At 49.4% G+C, this 23,703-nt stretch overlaps 2 protein-coding genes across 2 annotated transcripts; one reads left to right on the plus strand and one right to left on the minus strand.

The window, feature by feature from the left end:
- Positions 1-1,298: 1,298 nt before the first annotated feature.
- On the minus strand, positions 1,299-7,588 carry LOC140594370 (protein FAM90A5-like). Its single transcript, XM_072725326.1, has 5 exons — positions 7,532-7,588; positions 4,148-4,324; positions 3,448-3,650; positions 2,887-2,995; positions 1,299-2,231 (listed from the first exon to the last, which is right to left on the minus strand). The coding sequence occupies exons 1-5, from the start codon at positions 7,586-7,588 to the stop codon at positions 1,299-1,301; spliced, it is 1,479 nt and encodes a 492-aa protein (XP_072581427.1).
- Positions 7,589-12,279: 4,691 nt separating this feature from the next.
- Positions 12,280-18,585, plus strand: LOC140594371 (protein FAM90A5-like). The gene is made up of 5 exons (XM_072725327.1): positions 12,280-12,336; positions 15,555-15,731; positions 16,234-16,436; positions 16,889-16,997; positions 17,653-18,585. Exons 1-5 carry the CDS (start codon positions 12,280-12,282, stop codon positions 18,583-18,585), a joined length of 1,479 nt encoding a protein of 492 aa, XP_072581428.1.
- Positions 18,586-23,703: the final 5,118 nt, after the last annotated feature.

Here is a 23,703-nt window from a genome sequence, read left to right on the forward strand (position 1 = left end):
CTGTAGCCTGGATCTCATGCGATTTGGGCCAGCACGGACCCAGTTGTCAAACATTGCTTCCTAAAGAATCTTGAGGGTGAAAAAGCTCCATGCCGAGGCCTCAGAAAGGAGTCATCATGATCCAACATTGAAGTGGGTTCCGGAATATGCATAGGGGGATACCACCAACTCATCCCTTCATAGACAAACGTGTGACCCTGGCCCCTTGCGGTGCACATGGCACCCACACAGGATGCATGGGGATCAATGTTCCCTATACAGCTCTTCATGCAGGAGAGCTGGGCATACCCAGACCCTCGATGTCTAAGAATCCCCCGGTCATAACATGCTGCTGTCTCTTCTCAGGCAATTAAGGCTGGAGGAATTAAAATAACGATAGAGAGGTTCAGAAATGCTGAGCAACAACAACAACAACAACAACAACAAAACCCCACAAAACAAAATCAAAAGAAAGACATGCACACTATTCACGGGTGCTAACATTTTATTAAGGGAAATAAAACACTACACACAACTCTAAGGTAACGTTCAAGAAGAAATGTTGGGAAATATCAGGAAGGGAGACAGAACATAAAGACTCCTAACTCGGGGAAAGGAACTAGGGGTGGTGGAGGGGGAGGAGGGCGGGTGTTGGAGGGGAATGGGTGACGGGCACTGAGGTGGACACTTGACGGGATGAGCACTGGGTGTTTTTCTGTATGTTGGTAAATTGAACACCAATAAAAATTAATTTAAAAAAAATAAAAATAAAAAAAAAAAAAAGAAGAACAATGAACTTCATGGGTGAAATATTGCCCATCACAATTCCCACAAAGCTACCACCAGAGAGTCAAGAAAAACTCAACTCAGGAGAGAATACGGCATCCATTTGCAGAGCACCCAGTGGGTACTCCATGCTGAATCCCCAAACGCAGACATGCGTAAACCAAAGGGAGCTTAACATCTTACATTTCATTTCCATTGGAGTGACAAGCGCTCACTCAAATCTCCCTCCATCTCACAGATAATGTATTTCCAGAAGGACAACTTGACATTCCACAGGGAAGAGTAGCCTTTGCCACAGCCCATGGATTTCCCTAAAGAACAGTACAGTGTGTCTGTTGAGGGGTGGGCATCTGAGCACAGCCCCCAGAAACATGAGAGGCAGCACCCGGTGGACCTGAAATTTTCCATGCAAGGCAGCTGAGCAAGCGCCGATTCCCCCCATCAGTCCAGGAGTGGGCCACGTCCTCAGGTCCACAGACACCCCGTCAGGGTTCAGTGGGGTGGAGGACAAGCGTCCGAGGCCAGAGGCTGGCTCATTCGCTCTCAGTGTCTTCTGAGGATGAGGACACCTGTAGGTCATCGTGGAGGATGCTCCGGGGGACATAGTCACGGGCTCCATCCGACATGTGGGCGGCAGGAAGGCCCTGAGCAGGGCCTGGCATCTCGGGAGGAAGGAATGAGGGAGCTGCTAGGAACCTGGAGCTCCAGCAGCTTCTGTCCAATCTGGTGAAGACCATTCTCAGGGGCTGAGTGGGGACCGGCACAGAGGGCGGCCGTGGGGGCACGGTGCACGGCTGCAGCGTTTCCAGGGGAGGTGTGGCAGGTGTGGGCCGGGTGCCCTTGCTTGGCAGGAGGGCAGGTGTCTTCCTGGTCTGCGGGGGCACGGTCGTGCATCCACGTGCACATCTGCTTCCTGGAGGACATAGAGTCCCCGAAATCCCCACGTGGGCTCCCTGGATGCTCCTGGGGGTGTGCTGGGTGGGGCTCCATCGCGCTTTCTTTCGGGGGTTCTGGGTCCTGTCTAGGGGCATCTGGGCACAGTTCTTGCCTGGAGTCTGGAGGGGCATTTGGGAACTGTCTGCCAATGCGTTGCTCACAGCGGGACAGGTGTTCTCCTCAGGATACTTGGGTGGTGCCTGGGTGTGTCCCAGCCCATGGACCCTGGAGCCAGCCTGGGCACCTGCAAGGGAGACTCGGCAGGGCCTCTTCACTTTCTGCTGCACAACCAGGCTATCAGCCCTGACACAGGGTTGGCGTGCCGGCTGAGGGGTGTCAGCAGCCGGCATTTCCTGCACACCAGGAGGCCCACTAGGTGGGCTGAGGCTAACTTTAGGGCTACTGAGAGGAGATGTGGAATGGGACCGCACGCTCACGTCAGGGTTCTCAGTACGTGCCTCCATCGGCAGGGACGGCTCAGGGAGAGAAGGCCTCCTGGCGGTATAGACGGGCATCGGCATGTGTGGACGCTGTGGGAAAAGAGAACGCACGGGACACCATGAGTGTGGCCTCGGCACCAAGGCAAAATGAACATTCAGGAAAGAAAGAAACCAACAAATGCCTAAGACCTTATTAACCACCCCCTCCCCCAGAGCAGGGAAAGAAAGAGATGGGGTCTGTTGACCTAGAAGTAGGGAATCCGGCTCCAGGCCTGCTCCGGAACAAAGGCATGACCGGATGCTGTTGATGCACTTTTGACATCGGGGAGGAGCACACACATTTTAGCCTCACATCGATGCTTCCTCCATTGGACCAGCTCTTCCATCCGCTCTGCTCACGAGGCTATAGGAGTCCTGCTGCTGGAGAGTCACAGTGGCAGCTCCTGAGGAGGGATGGGCAGTGGGGGAATGTGTCACGAAGGACAGCGGCTTGTTCTTCTCTAAGGATGGTATGTGTTCCAGGAGTGTCCGCCAATGACCTTCACATGTCCACAGACCCACTGTTTGCACACATTCAAGGCATAAGGCAACATCATGGGCACCAAGGGAAAAATGGGTGCAAAGACCGGGCCACTCGACTGCCCCTGGTCAGAGTGGAAGTGGAGCCCCGCCGTCCCCCAGGAGGCCAATGGAGCCCAGCGAGTCCCCCACAGAGCACAGCAGCCGGGAAGCAGCGCACACTCACCCTCACATAGTCACAAGATTCTGTGCCTTCCTTCCAGGTGCGCTTCTGCCCCTCTCGGGGTCTCCTGGGGAACCTCTGGAGCAGGGCCTTCCTCTGCTCGGCTTCTTGCCTGCACAAGAAATCAAAGCATGCAAAGGAGAAGGAAGCCCCTTCCCTGTCTTCCAGCTGGACACCAGCCACGGGCTTGGGCCAACATGGTCCTTTCCCTACTCAGCCCTTTGACGCCCACGCCTGCCCCTCACCCTGACTAAAGTGAGCCCACCAGGTCGTCCAGGCAGTTCCTCTCATTCACAACCTATGAGAGAGTCTGCCTTGTATTGTGCCAAGCTCCATACATTCACTGGTGCAGGCACACTGCTCCAGCCACAAAACCCCACACCAAATCAGCAAGGACAGCACCATCACCCAAATGTGGACCCCTGTTAGCCTGGGAGCTCCTCTGCCTGCCTCACCTCGCCTGACTCTGCCCGCACGCTGCAGTGCACACAGTGTGCATGCACACGGACACGGTGTCTGTCGGTGTCATCCCTGGCATTCGGGTCAGCAAGCCCCATGACTCACCTTCGTCTCTCTACCTTTTCCCTCTCAGCCTGGTTCAACAGCCCAGCCTTGTGCCGCTGGTCCCGCTGACTCCACGGCTCCACATTCTCCTTCAGCCTCCTGGAGCCCAAGGCCACGGGAAGGAGGGTTGCGCCCCAGTGTTTTATGGGGCACCTGGTGCTTGATGCCTTGTGTCCGAAGGCCCCACAGTCCCTGCACTTTACCTGGGGGAGGAAGGGGGAGGAGTCAGTGCATCCATTCAAATGCCAGGGAACCTGCCAAGCACACGAATGGGAGGCCATCCTCAGGGATGGCACATGGGATGAGGACAGGGGACAACCTATCTGGCTAGTGAGGTGCAGGCAGAGTAAAGACCTCAGGATGCTTCCTCCCAAGACCTTGGAGAGGGGAGGGGTGGGGAGGGGACAGGAGGGGAAATGAGGGGGCGGAGGGGACGAGGCATTGGAGGTGTCAGGTTGAAGACCAGTGGAAGCATCATTAAGATTAAGATTCGGGACAAACACAAGGCTGAATCTGTTCTTACGGTGCCCTGGGGCTGATGCTCAGAGCCTCTGAGTGTCCCAATGTGTAGCCTGGGGTATTTCCTGCCCATGTCACAATGGACAACTGAGTCAGGGCCACGATCTTCTGGGCTCCTAGCCTGTCTCAAGACTCCTGGCAGAGCCCCTGCTTCAAAACCCATGCCAGCCTCCCCACTTACCCTGGGATTCTCCTCCTCTGGTCTGGGAACTGTGGGGGCCAGTCCTGCTGTCTGTGGCCTCTTGCCCTTCTGGGTTCTCAAGGGTCTGTCGGGCCCAAGCAGGGTGTGACGGGCCGCCATCAGTCCCACGTCCTGGAGGGACAAGTCAGTCTGCCTCCGGGATGGTTTTCGGGTAGCCTGAGGGAAAAGAAACAAGTGAGTCCTATTCACCATGACATCGGCCTCCTCCCTGTACAGTCTTAACAAGGAGGCATTAGCGAGTGTCAGGACATTTGTGCCCAACACACAATTCCCACTGCCACTTCTCTTTGCTCCTTCCTGCCTACGCCCTCCTGGTCAAGCCGCATCCCCGCTTGAGGAAGCCCACCCTTAAGCAGGGACTCTTGTTGACACTATCATTAAGTCTCTCCAAATCCCCTGTGGAAACAAAACCAGGGACGAGGCCTCTCCCAATTGAAGTCCAGTGGGATCCACCATGGAGCACGCAAAGGGCAAAAGCGTCAGGAAAGTGGGCTTCCCTCTCTCATATCTGAATGACCCTTGTGACGCCAGAGGAAGCCATAGTTAAGTCCAGATACATTGAGAAAACACGGTCCCCTCTACTCCATGGGAAGCTGCCCATCTGAACACTTCCATTCCATGTGTTCGTGGCAGGGCCCCAATTAACTGCCATCGAAACTTTTGGAAGTGAATTTCTTTTCACCTGGGGAACCAGGTAATTCTTCTATAACTCTGGGAAATTTTTCCCTAACTCTGGGAAATGAACTAGGGGTGGTGGAGGGGGAGGAGGGCGGGGCGTGGAGGTGAACGGGTGACGGGCACTGAGGGGGACACTTGACGGGATGAGCACTGGGTGTTATTCTGTATGTTGGTAAATTGAACACCAATAAAAAATTAATGTATTTAAAACAACGAAAAAAAAATATCAGTTATTATTGGAGAGGGAGAGTGTTCGTGTGTGTGTGTGTGTGTGTGTGTGTATGTATAAGGGAGAGTGATCACTTGAGCTGTACGAAGGACAGAGGGAGAAGCAGACACTCCCTGGGCAGGAAACCCAGTGGAGGCCTGGATTCATCTCCAGAGCCTGAGATCATGACCCGACCCAAGTCAGACCCTGAAACAATGGAGCTGCGCAGGCGCCCTGATCCTGTGTCTTCTCTAGGTCTGCAGCGCCCACTGAGACGTTTACAGGCCTTCTGTCCCTGCTCGTCTACCACCCCACACCAATGTGACACTCGAGGCCCCATTCCATTGGCATTGGAACCTCCGGGTGTCCTGGGCATTCACAGCCATGCCTTGGCTCAGTCCCTGCTCTCAGAACATGTTAGACCAGAAAGAGTCCTTAACCCGTGGAGGAAGGGCCAATCCCTCCACCATTTCCTCACTGTCCCATTATTCGCTCAGGGAAGGTAGGACCAGTGGTCCGAAAACTCACCTGAAGTGCAATTGTGGTCCTCGCGCCTGTCAGGAGATGCTGGGAAAGGTCCTGGGCAGGCTCCACTGCAGGAGACTGTGTGTCCCGTGGGAGGGAGGGATGGTGAGGAATGGCCACTTCCGTTGCTCCCTGACTTTTATACTGCCCCGAGGTCACGTGACGTTTCAGCCACTTGAGAGACATCCATCTAATCCTCTTAGCTGCAGTAGGGTTGGAGCCAATCAGCAGCTGCAAGGAAGCTAATGATGCCCTCATGAGAAAGAATTCTATGACTCTGTGTGTGTGTGTGTGTGTGTGTGTGTGTGTGTGTGTGTCTCGGTGTGAATGGAGATGTAAGTCCATGCGGATTTGGTGGATACCAAAATTTTTGCAAGTGAAATTATATTGGTATATTTCAGCATGGGAATTAACCTCGGGACTCATGTTTCCTGAACTATATGTATTTTGCCAACACTTCTGCTCAATTTAGAGCTAATAGCAATAACAATGGGGTCAGACTTTGAGGTTATTCATAATGTAATATCCTTTTCGTCAGTTTACTTTCAGTTAAAAAGTGTAATATTATAAAAAGCATTCTACACAAGATTTTTGACTACAGAATCAATATCCTAAAACATGGTGGCTTCAGAGATGACACTTTTATTCCCTTAGTGTCCAGGGATGACAAGTGAACATCAAGAATTCAGCAGGGCCCCAGGGCTTGTGAAGCCCAGTCACTGACCATGGTCTGGCAAAACTTCCCTGTTTCTCTTGGCCTCTGTTCAGTAAAGAAGACACATAGACTCTGGTTTCCAACTTTCCTAAGACTTTACAATTTCCTAAACTTCATTATTCTTGTAATTCTATCCTGCACAAGGATGCCTCCTTTGCCAGTGAAAGTGATCATGGTCAGAAGTAGGAATGAATGGTCAAGTCGACTCAAAAATCTTTCAGCAGACACTACCAATTCTGTAGGCGGAATAAGCCATAGTGACACTTTCAAACCGCAAGCTAACCCAGTGCCTTCCTCCCTGCATCTACAACTGCCAAGCCCATAATGTGGAAAAAGGCACAAGCCTACAACGTACTCCAACTGAATCAGGAGAATATAAAGGATATTGGGGTGGAATTCCCTGAGGAGCACTTAAAATGAGGCATATAAACACTGCATTTAGGATATAGACTCTTGTAGGAAAGGGAGTTTCAAAGGAATGTTTTCCAAAAGCATAAAGCCAACCAGAGGATTTCTCTTGTGGTGGACCCGGGCCACACCTAGGCAGATACTGGTATTCATCAAAACCTTCATACACTTTGTAGATTGAAATCATAGTTGAGAGAGATGGAAGTGTATGAGCAAAGCATGGACACCATATTCCCAAAATAATTGGTCACAGCTACAGAGACTCTGACTGGTGAGGAGAACGTGTTCCTATGTGATACCTGAGCTCCTTTGGGAAGGAGATCTTCCCTGTCCTAGAGCACTAACGGCTAACTCTCCTTTGCTCACTTGATGTTGCTCAAGAAGAAAACGGACATTCATAAAGGTATCCATTCAACTTGGAACCTGATCAAATTCTGTTCAGAAAGGTGCAGGGGCTGTTAGGGAGGTTGAGAAAGACCTGAAGGTGCTGTCTGTTGAGGGAGGCAACATTAGGAGGTGCGCTGGCCTGATAGGGCTCTATGAGCAAGGGACCACACCCAAATCCCTTAATCCAATCAAGTGATTAGCGCCAATTGGAAGCTTTTGCTCTTTATGATATTTCAGCCTTTTACTGAAAGTTAATTGACGAAAAGGATAATTCATTACGAATAACCTGTGGTTGTCTCTCACCAGATCAGATTGCTAAGGCTTGCAACTGTGGGCTCCGTGGCCCTTTCCTTTCCCAATCCTGGGATGTGTAAACTGCCTGCCCTGGCTTTTGCCTTCTGATGTATCACTTTGGATTCTCGTCTCGCATCTCCCCCCTTGCCCAGGGTGGTCGCTTTTCTACTTGCAGAGGTCCAGCAAGTCCTTTCTTAAACGTCATGTTGACTTCCTGGCAGTTCACAATGATTTGATAGCATCTGCCTACCTTCAAGGATCCAGATGAACTGAGGTCCCCAATTCTTCTACCATCTTGCCCCTTCCCTAGAATTTTTCATTTCAATTGTAACTTTGCCACTGATTTACAGACTTGAACTCATTGCGTGTTAAAATATATTTATTCTTGAGATAAGAATAATCAATTTGTCAGGCTCCCTGTGGAGTTGGTACATGCACAATGCCTAATATCTTTTGTAAGTTCTTATGAAAATACAAGTACTGTGGTGAAGCTATTTTGAGTTTATGATGTGCATAGACGCAGGGTAAGAGGATGATAATACCTCAGTTCATACCCAGCTGTAGATACTGATGCATTTATGGGAAGCTAGAATGGTCACTGTCCTCCTAATTTCTGTCAAATGCACCTAGTCCTATTTGGGAAATTTCAAATTTGATGTAGAATACTCTTCTTGCTTAACTGATGTACAGTATCTGATGACTCCGGCTTTGCTTATTTAATAGAGGATGCACGGGCATAGCTCATTGTTTTCCTATCCCGAGGAATCCACGCATACGTAGAGAAAGTATCCTCTTGTCTTTTATAATATAAAATAAATACGTGTCACTTGCTTCCAAAAGTTAAAATACACTGGATCCAGAAGTGATAAGGTCTGAAGACAGGTGGAAAACCATTTGTCTTTCTTAGACAATATTTAGAATCGTTCATTTATGTGTGGATGTGTGTGTTCTCTGAGTATGTGTGTGTGTTGGGGGTTTGTTTCAGCAAAGAGGGTCTACCTGGAGGAAGACCAGACCTTGCCCATCCCACAACCTGTCCTCCGACGCCCCATCTGCCCTAACAACTCTAGTGAGGAATGACCTGTCACTCTTCCTGCAATTTTCTCTATCCTACAACAGTCATGTCTGGGTCCAGGTGTGACTCTGAGCCTGGGTTGGGGATCTCCTCCTAAATAGTTCCCTCTGTGCCCTGAAATCCTGTGTCTGTCATTTTGGCTGGAGCCATTTTGTAACACCTACCACCCTCTCCATCCCTGGATCCAGGAGTTCCAGATCAAAGAAGACTGATATTGTAGTTTTGGAATTAAAGGGTTTAAATTCACAAAGTGGAGTTCGATTTCGAATGACTATATCCAATGATGTCAATTTTACAGTTGATTTCATCTAAACTGACAAGAATCTTAAGTGAAACGGAAATAGGGCAGCACGCATAACGACGAAGGAAAAAGCCACAGAAAAATCCACATATACAGTCAATCTGTAGATTTTGGTTTCCAAATTTCTCTGGATTAACATGTGCTTTCACACACACACACACACACACACACACAAGCACACACATTATTTGATCTGAGATCAGATCAAAAGAAAACCCCCAAAATTACCCATTCAGCTCCCTGCACGGTGTGGCCAGCACCTCCAGGAGGACCTTCTCCCACCTGTGCTACCCACACCTGAGGAAGTCCACCCACCTGTTTCCCATTCCATAGGGGAGGTCACAGGAAGGAGCCTTGCATGGTGATCTCAGACCAGCAGAGGGAGACGCTGGCCAGCACAAGGTTTTCCTAGGCTTCCAGGAGGACCCCACTTTGTGCAGTAGCTCAGGCTGGCAGGTGTGCAGCTCCACACTTTGGGCTGCAGCGTAAGCCTTTGCTAGAGCTGCAGAGGCACGATGAATATTTGCATGAGGTCTGCGAACGGGCTATTCCCACCTTACAACTCTAATGTTGGCACAGCTGGACACTGCATTCTGAGGAAAGGTGAAAAAATCCTTCATGTGCTGTGCTTCCAATACTCTGCAGTCCTTGCTCATCCCCTGTGCAGCCCCTGCATCTGTGGAAATCATGGCTTTCAATGGAAGACTGGAGGCCCTACTGAGAGTTAAATATTGGTTTGGAAAAGAGTAGATAAGGTTGTGACCCTGTAGGTGCCAGGAAGTTTCTGATAATATTGCCCTGCTGGTAATTGCTCCTCAAGATTCACCTCTGCTAGGACCTTCCAAGCAGGGAAGGAGGCCTGAGGAATCGCTCTCAAGCACATTGTTACTCCCTATTTCTCCATCTACTGTTTTTTCCACGTATCCCTGAAGAACCTCTCTGTAATCCATCTCTCCTCCATCATCTCTACATCATACACCGAAAAATTTCTCATGCATCACAATGCACATATTCACTTTCACAAAATAGGAGAGGAGATGATTTTCCCGCTGCTGTGCACCTGATGTCACAGAAACGACTAAGGCAGGACTGTCTTGGCCCAGTACATGGTCTTGTGTTTTAAACATAACTGTCTTGTGTTTTAAAATGACTTAGCTTGTGGAAAAACCATTATTTTTTTTTTGAAAAAACCATTAAAAATGACATTGGCACAGGCATGTTGACTTCTACCTCTCTTAAACATCCTGCCTGCAATGCTGCTACTTCCTGGTGAATAACTCCATGACCAAGAGAAGAGAAAAGGAAAGTAGAGGAACCCCAGTTTGCACAAACACCACAGTGTCCTCCATTAACTTGGGAATGAACATATCTGCACGTGGCCTGGCCCAGAGCCTGATCCTTTATAGTCCTGAGCGCTTGCCCCAACACCTATAGCCTTCCCCATCGCTATGACACAGTCAGCACACACTAGCTGCACTGGAGCTTCAGTTCTGTGAAAGCAAGTGTCCCAGAAGACATAGGAAACAACCAGCCTCCTTCTGGACTCTTCTAAATAGCACATGAGTTAGTGAGCGTGCGTGTCCAACATACAGATCATTTAATTTGGAATAATTTGTGTGGAGTCAGTCTTCTTGAATGTGTAACTCAAGTGATGTGAATCGAAGTGTGAAGAGAAAGGACGGTTTTCTGAAATAGCTGCAGTTTTGAACACCTGACCCAGGGTTACAGGGCACAGAGAGTCCCATTCAGGAGCAAATCCACAGTGCCAGACTCAGAATCACAACAGGAGTCCAGATGTATACCTTCTGACTCCGACCTTCTTCCATGCAGACTTCCTTCCTGGAAAACACTCACAGTCAAACACACACACACACACACACACACACACACACACACACAAACACACACACATTAAATAGAATTGTTGAATTGGAAAGACAGTGTCTCCCTCTGCTGGTCTGAGATCACCATGCAAGGCTCCTTCCTGTGACCTCCCCTATGGAATGGGAAACAGGTGGGTGGACTTCCTCAGGTGTGGGTAGCACAGGTGGGAGAAGGTCCTCCTGGAGGTGCTGGCCACACCCTGCAGGGAGCTGAATGGGTAATTTTGGGTGTTTTCTTTTGATCTGACCTCAGATCAAATAATGTGTGTGCTTGTGTGTGTGTGTGTGTGTGTGTGTGCGTGTGTGTGTGTGTGTATGAAAGCACATGTTAATCCAGCAGTAATATGGAAACCAAAATCTACAGATTGACTTGTATATGTGGATTTTTCTGTGGCTTTTTCCTTCGTCGTTATGCGTGCTGCCCTATTTCCGTTTCACTTAAGATTCTTGTCAGTTTAGATGAAATCAACAGTAAAATTGACATCATCGGATATAGTCATTCAAAATCGAACTCCACTTTGTGAATTTAAACCCTTTAATTCCAAAACTACAATATCAGTCTTCTTTGATCTGGAACTCCTGGATCCAGGGATGGAGAGGGTGGGAGGTGTTACAAAATGTCTCCAGCCAAAATGACAGACACAGGATTTCAGGGCACAGAGGGAACTATTTAGGAGGAGATCCCCAACCCAGGCTCAGAGTCACACCTGGACCCAGACATGACTGTTGTAGGATAGAGAAAATTGCAGGAAGAGTGACAGGTCATTCCTCACTAGAGTTGTCAGGGCAGATGGGGCTTCGGAGGACAGGTTGTGGGATGGGCAAGGTCTGGTCTTCCTCCAGGTAGACCCTCTTTGCTGAAACAAACCCCCAACACACACAGATACTCAGAGAACACACACATCCACACATAAATGAACGAATCTAAATATTGTCTAAGAAAGACAAATGGTTTTGCACCTGTCTTCAGACCTCATCACTTCTGGATCCAGTGTATATTAACTTTTGGAAGCAAGTGACACGTATTTATTTTATATTATAAAAGACAAGAGGATACTTTCTCTCCGTGTGCGTGGATTCCTCGGGATAGGAAAACAACGAGCTATGCCCGTGCATCCTCTATTAAATAAGCAAAGCCGGAGTCATCAGATACTGAACATCAGTTAAGCAAGAAGAGTATTCTACATCAAATTTGAAATTTCCCAAATAGGACTAGGTGCATTTGACAGAAATTAGGAGGACAGTGACCATTCTGGCTACCCATAAATGCATCAGTATCTACTGCTGGGTATGAACTGAGGTATTATCATCCTCTTACCCTGCTTCTATGCACATCATAAACTCAAAATAGCTTCACCACAGTACTTGTATTTTCATAAGAACTTACAAAAGATATTAGGCATTGTGCATGTACCAACTCCACAGGGAGCCTGACAAATTGATTATTGTTATCTCAAGAATAAATATATTTTAAAACGCAATGAGTTCAAGTCTGTAAATCAGTGGCAAAGCTACAATTGAAATGAAAAATTCTAGGGAAGGGGCAGGATGGTAGAAGAATTGGGGACCTCAGTTCATCTGGATCCTTGAAGGTAGGTAGATGCTATCAAATCATTGTGAACAGCCAGGAAGTCAACATGACGTTTAATAAAGGACTTGCTGGACCTCTGCAAGTAGAAAAGCGACCACCCTGGGCAAGGGGGGAGATGCGAGACGAGAATCCAAAGTGATACATCAGAAGGCAAAAGCCAGGGCAGGCAGTTTACACATCCCAGGATTGGGAAAGGAAAGGGCCACGGAGCCCACAGTTGCAAGCCTTAGCAATCTGATCTGGTGAGAGACAACCACAGGTTATTCGTAATGAATTATCCTTTTCGTCAATTAACTTTCAGTAAAAGGCTGAAATATCATAAAGAGCAAAAGCTTCCAATTGGCGCTAATCACTTGATTGGATTAAGGGATTTGGGTGTGGTCCCTTGCTCATAGAGCCCTATCAGGCCAGCGCACCTCCTAATGTTGCCTCCCTCAACAGACAGCACCTTCAGGTCTTTCTCAACCTCCCTAACAGCCCCTGCACCTTTCTGAACAGAATTTGATCAGGTTCCATGTTGAATGGATACCTTCATGAATGTCCGTTTTCTTCTTGAGCAACATCAAGTGAGCAAAGGAGAGTTAGCCGTTAGTGCTCTAGGACAGGGAAGATCTCCTTCCCAAAGGAGCTCAGGTATCACATAGGAACACGTTCTCCTCACCAGTCAGAGTCTCTGTAGCTGTGACCAATTATTTTGGGAATATGGTGTCCATGCTTTGCTTCTACACTTCCATCTCTCTCAACTATGATTTCAATCTACAAAGTGTATGAAGGTTTTGATGAATACCAGTATCTGCCTAGGTGTGGCCCGGGTCCACCACAAGAGAAATCCTCTGGTTGGCTTTATGCTTTTGGGGAACATTCCTTTGAAACTCCCTTTCCTACAAGAGTCTATATCCCAAATGCAGTGTTTATATGCCTCATTTTAAGTGCTCCTCAGGGAATTCCACCCCAATATCCTTTATATTCTCCTGATTCAGTTGGAGTACGTTGTAGGCTTGTGCCTTTTTCCACATTATGGGCTTGGCAGTTGTAGATGCAGGGAGGAAGGCACTGGGTTAGCTTGCGGTTTGAAAGTGTCACTATGGCTTATTCCGCCTACAAAATTGGTAGTGTCTGCTGAAAGATTTTTGAGTCGACTTGACCATTCATTCCTACTTCTGACCATGATCACTTTCACTGGCAAAGGAGGCATCCTTGTGCAGGATAGAATTACCAGAATAATGAAGTTTAGGAAATTGTAAAGTCTTAGGAAAGGTGGAAACCAGAGTCTATGTGTCTTCTTTACTGAACAGAGGCCAAGAGAAACAGGAAAGTTTTGCCAGACCATGGTCAGTGACTGGGCTTCACAAGCCCTGGGGCCCTGCTGAATTCTTGATGTTCACTTGTCATCCCTGGACACTAAGGGAATAAAAGTGTCATCTCTGAAGCCACCATGTTTTAGGATATTGATTCTGTAGTCAAATAAGAATCTTGTGTAGAATGCTTTTTATAATATTACACTTTTTAACTGAAAGTTAATTGACGAAAAGGATATTACATTATGAATAACCTCAAAGTCTGACCCCATTGTTATTGCTATTAGCTCTAAATTGAGCAGAAGTGTTGGCAAAATACATATAGTTCAGGAAACATGAGTCCCGAGGTTAATTCCCATGCTGAAATATACCAATATAATTTCACTTGCAAAAATTTTGGTATCCACCAAGTCCGCATGGACTTACATCTCCATTCACACCGAGACACACACACACACACTCAGGCACACACACACACACAGGCACACACACAGAGTCATAGAAATCTTTCTCATGAGGGCATCATTAGCTTCCTTGCAGCTGCTGATTGGCTCCAACCCTACTGCAGCTAAGAGGATTAGATGGATGTCTTTCAAGTGGGTGAAACGTCACGTGACCTCGGGGCGGTATAAAAGTCAGGGAGCAACGGAAGTGGCCATTCCTCACCATCCCTCCCTCCCACGGGACACACAGTCTCCTGCAGTGGAGCCTGCCCAGGTCCTTTCCCAGCATCTCCCGACAGGCGTGAGTACCACAATTGCACTTCAGGTGAGTTTTTGGACCACTGGTCCTACCTTCCCTGAGCGAATAATGGGACAGTGAGGAAATGGTGGAGGGATTGGCCCTTCCTCCACGGGTTAAGGACTCTTTCTGGTCTAACATGTTCTGAGAGCAGGGACTGAGCCAAGGCATGGCTGTGAATGCCCAGGACACCCGGAGGTTCCAATGCCAATGGAATGGGGCCTCGAGTGTCACATTGGTGTGGGGTGGTAGACGAGCAGGGACAGAAGGCCTGTAAACGTCTCAGTGGGTGCTGCAGACCTAGAGAAGACACAGGATCAGGGCGCCTGCGCAGCTCCATTGTTTCAGGGTCTGACTTGGGTCGGGTCATGATCTCAGGCTCTGGAGATGAATCCAGGCCTCCACTGGGTTTCCTGCCCAGGGAGTTTCTGCTTCTCCATCTGTCCTTCGTACGGCTCAGGTGATCACTCTCCCTTATTCACACACACACACACACACACACACACAAACACTCTCCCTCTCCAATAATAACTGATACTTTTTTTCGTTTTTTTAAATACATTAATTTTTTATTGGTGTTCAATTTACCAACATACAGAATAACACCCAGTACTCATCCCGTCAAGTGTCCCCCTCAGTGCCCGTCACCCGTTCACCTCCACGCCCCGCCCTCCTCCCCCTCCACTACCCCTAGTTCATTTCCCAGAGTTAGGGAAAAATTTCCCAGAGTTATAGAAGAATTACCTGGATCCCGAGGTGAAAAGAAATTCACTTCCCAAAGTTTCGATGGCAGTTAATTGGGGCCCTGCCACGAACACATGGAATGGAAGTGTTCAGATGGGCAGCTTCCCATCGAGCAGCGGGGACTGTGTTTTCCCAATGTATCTGGACTTAACTATGGCTTCCTCTGGCGTCACAAGGGTCATTCAGATATGACAGAGGGAAGCCCACTTTCCTGACGCTTTTGCCCTTTGCGTGCTCCATGGTGGATCCCACTGGACCTCAACTGGGAGAGGTCCCGTCCCTGGGTTTGTTTCCACAGGGGATTTGGAGAGACTTAATGATAGTGTCAACAAGAGTCCCTGCTTAAGGGTGGGCTTCCTCAAGCGGGGATGCGGCTTGACCAGGAGGGCGTAGGCAGGAAGGAGCAAAGAGAAGTGGCAGTGGGAATTGTGTGTTGGGCACAAATGTCCTGACACTCGCTAATGCCTCCTTGGTAAGATGGTACAGGGAGGAGGCCGATGTCATGGTGAATAGGACTCACTTGTTTCTTTTCCCTCAGGCTACCCGAAAACCATCAGGGAGGCAGACTGACTTGTCCCTCCAGGACGTGGGACTGATGGCGGCCCGTCACACCCTGCTTGGGCCCGACAGACCCTTGAGAACCCAGAAGGGCAAGAGGCCACAGACAGCAGGACTGGCCCCCACAGTTCCCAGGCCAGAGGAGGAGGATCCCAGGGTAAGTGGGGAGGCTGGCATGGGTTTTGAAGCAGGGGCTCTTCCAGGAGTCTTGAGACAGGCTAGGAGCCCAGAAGATCGTGGCCCTGACTCAGTTGTCCATTGTGACATGGGCAGGAAATACCCCAGGCTACACATTGGGACACTCAGAGGCTCTGAGCATCAGCCCCAGGGCACCGTAAGAACAGATTCAGCCTTGTGTTTGTCCCGAATCTTAATCTTAATGATGCTTCCCCTGGTCTTCATCCTGACACCTCCAATGCCTCGTCCCCTCCGCCCCCTCCCCTCCCCACCCCTGCCCTCCCCTCCCCACCCCTCCCCTCTCCTTGGGCTGGGGAGGAAGCATCCTGAGGTCTTTACTCTGCCTGCACTTCACTAGCCAGATAGGTTGTCCCCTGTCCTCATCCCATGTGCCATCCCTGAGGATGGCCTCCCATTCGTGTGCTTGGCAGGTTCCCTGGCATTTGAATGGATGCACTGACTCCTCCCCCTTCCTCCCCCAGGTAAAGTGCAGGGACTGTGGGGCCTTCGGACACAAGGCATCAAGCACCAGGTGCCCCATAAAACACTGGGGCGCAACCCTCCTTCCCGTGGCCTTGGGCTCCAGGAGGCTGAAGGAGAATGTGGAGCCGTGGAGTCAGCGGGACCAGCGGCACAAGGCTGGGCTGTTGAACCAGGCTGAGAGGGAGAAGGTAGAGAGACGAAGGTGAGTCATGGGGCTTGCTGACCCGAATGCCAGGGATGACACCGACAGACACCGTGTCCGTGTGCATGCACACTGTGTGCACTGCAGCGTGCGGGCAGAGTCAGGCGAGGCGAGGCAGGCAGAGGAGCTCCCAGGCTAACAGGGGTCCACATTTGGGTGATGGTGCTGTCCTTGCTGATTTGGTGTGGGGTTTTGTGGCTGGAGCAGTGTGCCTGCACCAGTGAATGTATGGAGCTTGGCACGAAACAAGGCAGACTCTCTCATAGGCTCTGAATGAGAGAAACTGCCTGGACGACCTGGTGGGCTCACTTTAGTCAGGGTGAGGGGCAGGCGTGGGCGTCAAAGGGCTGAGTAGGGAAAGGACCATGTTGGCCCAAGCCCGTGGCTGGTGTCCAGCTGGAAGACAGGGAAGGGGCTTCCTTCTCCTTTGCATGCTTTGATTTCTTGTGCAGGCAAGAAGCCGAGCAGAGGAAGGCCCTGCTCCAGAGGTTCCCCAGGAGACCCCGAGAGGGGCAGAGGCGCACCTGGAAGGAAGGCACCGAATCTTGTGACTATGTGAGGGTGAGTGTGCGCTGCTTCCCGGCTGCTGTGCTCTGTGGGGGACTCGCTGGGCTCCATTGGCCTCCTGGGGGACGGCGGGGCTCCACTTCCACTCTGACCAGGGGCAGTTGAGTGGCCCGGTCTTTGCACCCATTTTTCCCTTGGTGCCCATGATGTTGCCTTATGCCTTGAATGTGTGCAAACAGTGGGTCTGTGGACATGTGAAGGTCATTGGCGGACACTCCTGGAACACATACCATCCTTAGAGAAGAACAAGCCGCTGTCCTTCGTGACACATTCCCCGACTGCCCATCCCTCCTCAGGAGCTGCCACTGTGACTCTCCAGCAGCAGGACTCCTATAGCCTCGTGAGCAGAGCGGATGGAAGAGCTGGTCCAATGGAGGAAGCATCAATGTGAGGCTAAAATGTGTGTGCTCCTCCCCGATGTCAAAAGTGCATCAACAGCATCCGGTCATGCCTTTGTTCCGGAGCAGGCCTGGAGCCGGATTCCCTACTTCTAGGTCAACAGACCCCATCTCTTTCTTTCGCTGCTCTGGGGGAGGGGGTGGTTAATAAGGTCTTAGGCATTTGTTGGTTTCTTTCTTTCCTGAATGTTCATTTTGCCTTGGTGCCGAGGCCACACTCATGGTGTCCCGTGTGTTCTCTTTTCCCACAGCGTCCACACATGCCGATGCCCGTCTACACCGCCAGGAGGCCTTCTCTCCCTGAGCCGTCCCTGCCGATGGAGGCACGTACTGAGAACCCTGATGTGAGCGTGCGGTCCCATTCCACATCTCCTCTCAGTAGCCCTAAAGTTAGCCTCAGCCCACCTAGTGGGCCTCCTGGTGTCCAGGAAATGCCGGCTGCTGACACCCCTCAGCCGGCACGCCAACCCTGTGTCAGGGCTGATAGCCTGGTTGTGCAGCAGAGAGCCAAGAGGCCCTGCCGAGTCTCCCTCGCAGGTGCCCAAGCTGGCTCCAGGGTCCATGGGCTGGGACACACCCAGGCACCACCCAAGTATCCTGAGGAGAACACCTGTCCCGCTGTGAGCAACGCATTGGCAGACAGTTCCCAAATGCCCCTCCAGACTCCAGGCAAGAACTGTGCCCAGATGCCCCTAGACAGGACCCAGAACCCCCGAAAGAAAGCGCGATGGAGCCCCACCCAGCACACCCCCAGGAGCATCCAGGGAGCCCACGTGGGGATTTCGGGGACTCTATGTCCTCCAGGAAGCAGATGTGCACGTGGATGCACGGCCGTGCCCCCGCAGACCAAGAAGACACCTGCCCTCCTGCCAAGCACGGGTACCCGGCCCACACCTGCCACACCTCCCCTGGAAACGCTGCAGCCGTGCACCGTGCCCCCACGGCCGCCCTCTGTGCCGGCCCCCACTCAGCCCCTGAGAATGGTCTTCACCAGATTGGACAGAAGCTGCTGGAGCTCCAGGTTCCTAGCAGCTCCCTCATTCCTTCCTCCCGAGATGCCAGGCCCTGCTCAGGGCCTTCCTGCCGCCCACATGTCGGATGGAGCCCGTGACTATGTCCCCCGGAGCATCCTCCACGATGATCTACAGGTGTCCTCATCCTCAGAAGACACTGAGAGCGAATGAGCCAGCCTCTGGCCTCGGACGCTTGTCCTCCACGCCACTGTACCCTGACGGGGTGTCTGTGGACCTGAGGACGTGGCCCACTCCTGGACTGATGGGGGGAATCGGCGCTTGCTCAGCTGCCTTGCATGGAAAATTTCAGGTCCACCGGGTGCTGCCTCTCATGTTTCTGGGGGCTGTGCTCAGATGCCCACCCCTCAACAGACACACTGTACTGTTCTTTAGGGAAATCCATGGGCTGTGGCAAAGGCTACTCTTCCCTGTGGAATGTAAAGTTGTCCTTCTGGAAATACATTATCTGTGAGATGGAGGGAGATTTGAGTGAGGGCTTGTCACTCCAATGGAAATGAAATGTAAGATGTTAAGCTCCCTTTGGTTTACGCATGTCTGAGTTTGGGGATTCAGCATGGAGTACCCACTGGGTGCTCTGCAAATGGATGCCGTATTCTCTCCTGAGTTGAGTTTTTCTTGACTCTCTGGTGGTAGCTTTGTGGGAATTGTGATGGGCAATATTTCACCCATGAAGTTCATTGTTCTTCTTCAACGTTACCTTAGAGTTGTGTGTAGTGTTTTATTTCCCTTAATAAAATGTTAGCACCCGTGAATAGTGTGCATGTCTTTCTTTTGATTTTGTTTTGTGGGGTTTTGTTGTTGTTGTTGTTGTTGTTGTTGTTGTTGCTCAGCATTTCTGAACCTCTCTATCGTTATTTTAATTCCTCCAGCCTTAATTACCTGAGAACAGACAGCAGCATGTTATGACCGGGGAATTCTTAGACATTGAGGGTCTGGGTATGCCCAGCTCTCCTGCATGAAGAGCTGTATAGGGAACATTGATCCCCATGCATCCTGTGTGGGTGCCATGTGCACCGCAAGGGGCCAGGGTCACACATTTGTCTATGAAGGGATGAGTTGGTGGTCTCCCTCTATGCATATTCCGGAACCCACTTCAATGTTGGATCATGATGACTCCTTTCTGAGGCCTCGGCATGGAGATTTTTCACCCTCAAGATGCTTTAGGAAGCAATGTTTGACAACTGGGTCCGTGCTGGCCCAAATAGCATGAGATCCAGGCTACAGTTCTCTCTCTGTCTGTCTGTCTGTCTGTCTGTCTCTAGGAAATCTCTGATGAGAACCCATGGAAACAAAACGATACCACACCAAGCCAAAGCAAACAAAGCCATAGTGGTGTTGAGAGGATTCCTTTCCTAGGAAGAGCAACTGACTGGTCTTTCCTCACTCCAGAGCACCTATTTAAGGGTGCTCTCTCTTTCTGTGCAGATGCCTGTAGCTGAAGGGTGGAGGAGCTCCTCGATGAGCACACTAGATTTTTAAGAGGCAGAGGACAGTACAGAAGCTGGTTTGGGATCCCTCTCCTGCCCCCAAGCCCTCCGTAACTCCCATCCATGCAGTCATTATGTGACCGGGGTCAGAGTCTGGCCCGTTGAGCCTCCAGCCCCTGTCTCATCCCGTTAATGCTGCCCTATTGCTATCTCATGGCCTCTGAGGAAAACCCGGCTTCCTGGCTCTTGATTTCTGGCCAGTCAATGTACAGGTGGGGAAACAAACATTCCCTACCTTCTGGAAGCCTATGAAGATCCCAGAGGCCCAAGGTTAGAAAGGCCTATCCTCACGGGGGAATCTCAGGATTGGAGCTAGTCAAGTAGCCTAAGGATTCTTGGACCTGCAGGTATATAGGGCACAGGGGTGAGGAGGCAGGCAGGCTTGAGCGAAGGGCCTTAATGCTGGGCTCTCCAGCAGAAGTGGCACTTCATGTGCAGTTGAGGGGATTCCTTCCATGTGCCCAGGGAGATCAGTGAGAGAGCCTAGCTGAAGAAGTCCTGAGCAGGCCTGTTCTCCCCCTCTAGTCACCTCTCGTGTCTTTTGCTTCTCCGCCAACAAAAATCCAAACCGAACCAAACAAAACCAAAGCTATCTTCCCAAAGGAAAATCCACTCTCATCCAGATACGGAAGAAGAGTTAAATTCTGGACAAACTGGTATAGGTTATGGATATACCAGGAGTGTGCCCTCACTTGGAATCAACCCAGGGTCAATTTCTGGAGCAGAGACAGTAGGACTGGTATTGGCCACAGTCCATCAGCATGGACCTCCAAAATTCTTAGAAAGACCAACTCCCCTATTATTCACTCAAATTCATGATGGGGATTGACACTGCGCAATGCAGTTGGACTCCATTTTTGCAAGTGGATGTGAGAAAACAGGCATCCCCTTGGGAAGCGGCTGAAACGACCCAACATTTTTGTACTTCTGATATATTCACTTCCTAGCTGCCATGTACTTATGGGACCTGCTCCCTTGCCCAGAGTGGAGACCATCTTTTCTCTCCTTTCCCCGATAGTCCCTTTCACTAATTTCTATATTCCCCTGTATGAATGAGATCATATAATGATTGTCTTTCAGAAGGAGAGAGGCAAAACTGCCTTCTAGTTGCCAATGAAGAATCGTCTCTCAAAGAGTCCACTGCAAATGTCCATGAATGATGGGAATCCAACTCTCTGGATGTCAAAGAAGCAATATGGCCTGTCATCCACATGTGTATCCAAGGCATTCGACTTGACAAAACATCTCCAGGACTGAATCGAAGGGGTACCACAGAAAGGATGAGAGAAATCCCCAGGTAGATACTAGAAGATGGAGTCATTTCCCAAAGGTGACGTATGCAGGAATGGATGTCAGATAGAGGACAGAGGACAGAGAGATAGGGGGTAAAAGTATTCTTTTGGGGCCAGTGCATAGCCCTCCATCCGCACTGGCAATACCCTGGCCTGGTCTGAGTGCCAGGGACAAGGAGAACCCATGCTGTCTTTCCAGTGTGAAAGCTGGCAGGCTGGAGACCTGGGAACGACCATTGTGTCACTGCCAATGCTGTCGCATGGGGGCAGGTTTTTCCTCCTGGGACATAGGCCAGCTGTGTGCTCCAGGAAGGCCATGGCTTGACTGGCTGAGGTCACCCCACCAAGGAGGACATTCTGCTCTGCTAAGTCCACAGAGGTCAGAGTTCATAGCATCTCAAACTGTCCATCGGACCCCCTGGTGGATTGTATAGGAAAAGAGGAAATCCCCATGGACCCTTGAATTGAGGAGGAAACAGGTCCAACCTTGGTGCATGCAAATTGGCCAGTGGACTTTTCATTTGATACTTCCCTATTCTGCTTTTAGCCTTTATTTTTCGGCAGATGACTATTTTATTTGTTCAAATTCAAGCTGATTTAGTTCATAAAAATATAACTCATGATCCCACTCCAGATTCTTGTATTCCCCGCCTAATTGTCAGCTGAGTCTGTTGTATTACAAAAAAAATGTTCAGGCCCAACACTCCCAAAAAATCCCTTTTGAAACCTATTGCCCATCAGTTGGAGATGAATTGACCTGACACTATAGATCAGTATTCTTCGTTTAGTCCCATACGTGATCAGTGTCCTGATTGAACTGGTTTCTTTTTTTCTTTTTTCTTATAATAAATTTTTTATTGGTGTTCAATTTGCCAACTTACAGAATAATACCCAGTGCTCATCCCGTCAAGTGCCCCCCTCAGTGCCCGTCCCTCCTCCCCTTCCACCACCCCTAGTTCGTTTCCCAGAGTTAGGAGTCTTTATGTTCTGTCTCCCTTTCTGATATTTCCCACACACTTCTTCTCCCTTCCCTTCTATTCCCTTTCACTATTATTTATATTCCCCAAATGAATGAGAACATATAATGTTTGTCCTTCTCCGATTGACTTACTTCACTCAGCATAATACCCTCCAGTTCCATCCACGTTGAAGCAAATGGTGGGTATTTGTCATTTCTAATGGCTGAGTAATATTCCATTGTAGACATAAACCACATCTTCTTTATCCATTCATCTTTCGAATACTATGTGTTCTATTAACAGCTTTTAAGACATACTCCATTTATTCTTCAAACAACTCAATGAAATATTTTTCCATATCTTTCTGTCTTCCTCAGTTTCTTTCAGAAGTGTTCTGTAGTTTTTAGGGTATAGATCCTTTACCTCTTTGGATAGGTTTATTCCTAGGTATCATACTTTTGGCTGCAATTGTAAATGGGATTGACTCCTTAATTTCTCTTTGTTCAGTCTCAGTATATAGAAATGTCACTGATTTCCAGGCATTGATTTTGTATCCTGCCACACTCCCAAATTGCTGTATGAGTTCTAGCAATCATGGGTGGAGTCTTTTGGGTTTTCTATGTATAGTATCATGTCATCTACAAAGAGGGAGAGTGACTTTTTCTTTGCCAATTTGAATGCCTTTGATTTATTTTTGTTGCCTGATTGCTGAGGCTAGGACTTCTAGTTTGATGTTGAATAGCAGTGGTGAGAGTGGACATCCCTGTCGTCTTCCTGATCTTAGGGGAAAGCCTCCCAGTGTTTCCCCCATTGAGAAGGGTATCTGCTGTGGGCTTTTTGTAGATGGCTTTTTTTTTAAACTTTCTTTTTTTAATTTTTATATATTTATGATAGTCAGAGAGAGAGAGAGAGAGAGAGGCAGAGACACAGGCAGAGGGAGAAGCAGAGGGAGAAGCAGGATCCATGCACCGGGAGCCCGACGTGGGATTCGATCCTGGGTCTCCAGGATTGCACCCTGGGCCAAAGGCAGGAGCTAAACCGCTGCGCCACCCAGGGATCCCCTGTAGATGGCTTTTAAGATGCTGAGGAATGTTCCCTCAATCCCTAGTCTCTGAAGAGTTTTGATCAGGAATGGATGCTGTTCATTTTGTCAAATGCTTTCTCTGCATCTATTGAGAGGATCTTATGGTTCTTGTTTTTTCTCTTAGTGATATGATCTATCACGTTGATTGCTTTATGAGTGTTGAACCAGCCTTGCATCCCAGAGATAAATCCCACTTGGTCATGGTGATTAATCTTCTGGTACAACCACTCTGTGTTGTGAAAACTGTGTGGATGTTCCTCAAAGAGTTAAAAATAGAACTGTTCTATGACCCAGCAATTTCACTACTGGGGATTTACCCCAAAGATACAGATGCAGTGCAAAACCAAGACACCTACACCCCAATGTTTATAGCAGCAATGTCCACAATAACCATACTGTGGAAGGAGCCTCGGTGTCCCTAGAAAGATGAATGGATAAAGAGGATG

Source organism: Vulpes vulpes, chromosome 11 (assembly GCF_048418805.1).
Source record: "Vulpes vulpes isolate BD-2025 chromosome 11, VulVul3, whole genome shotgun sequence".
Classification (NCBI taxonomy): Eukaryota; Metazoa; Chordata; class Mammalia; order Carnivora; family Canidae; genus Vulpes; species Vulpes vulpes.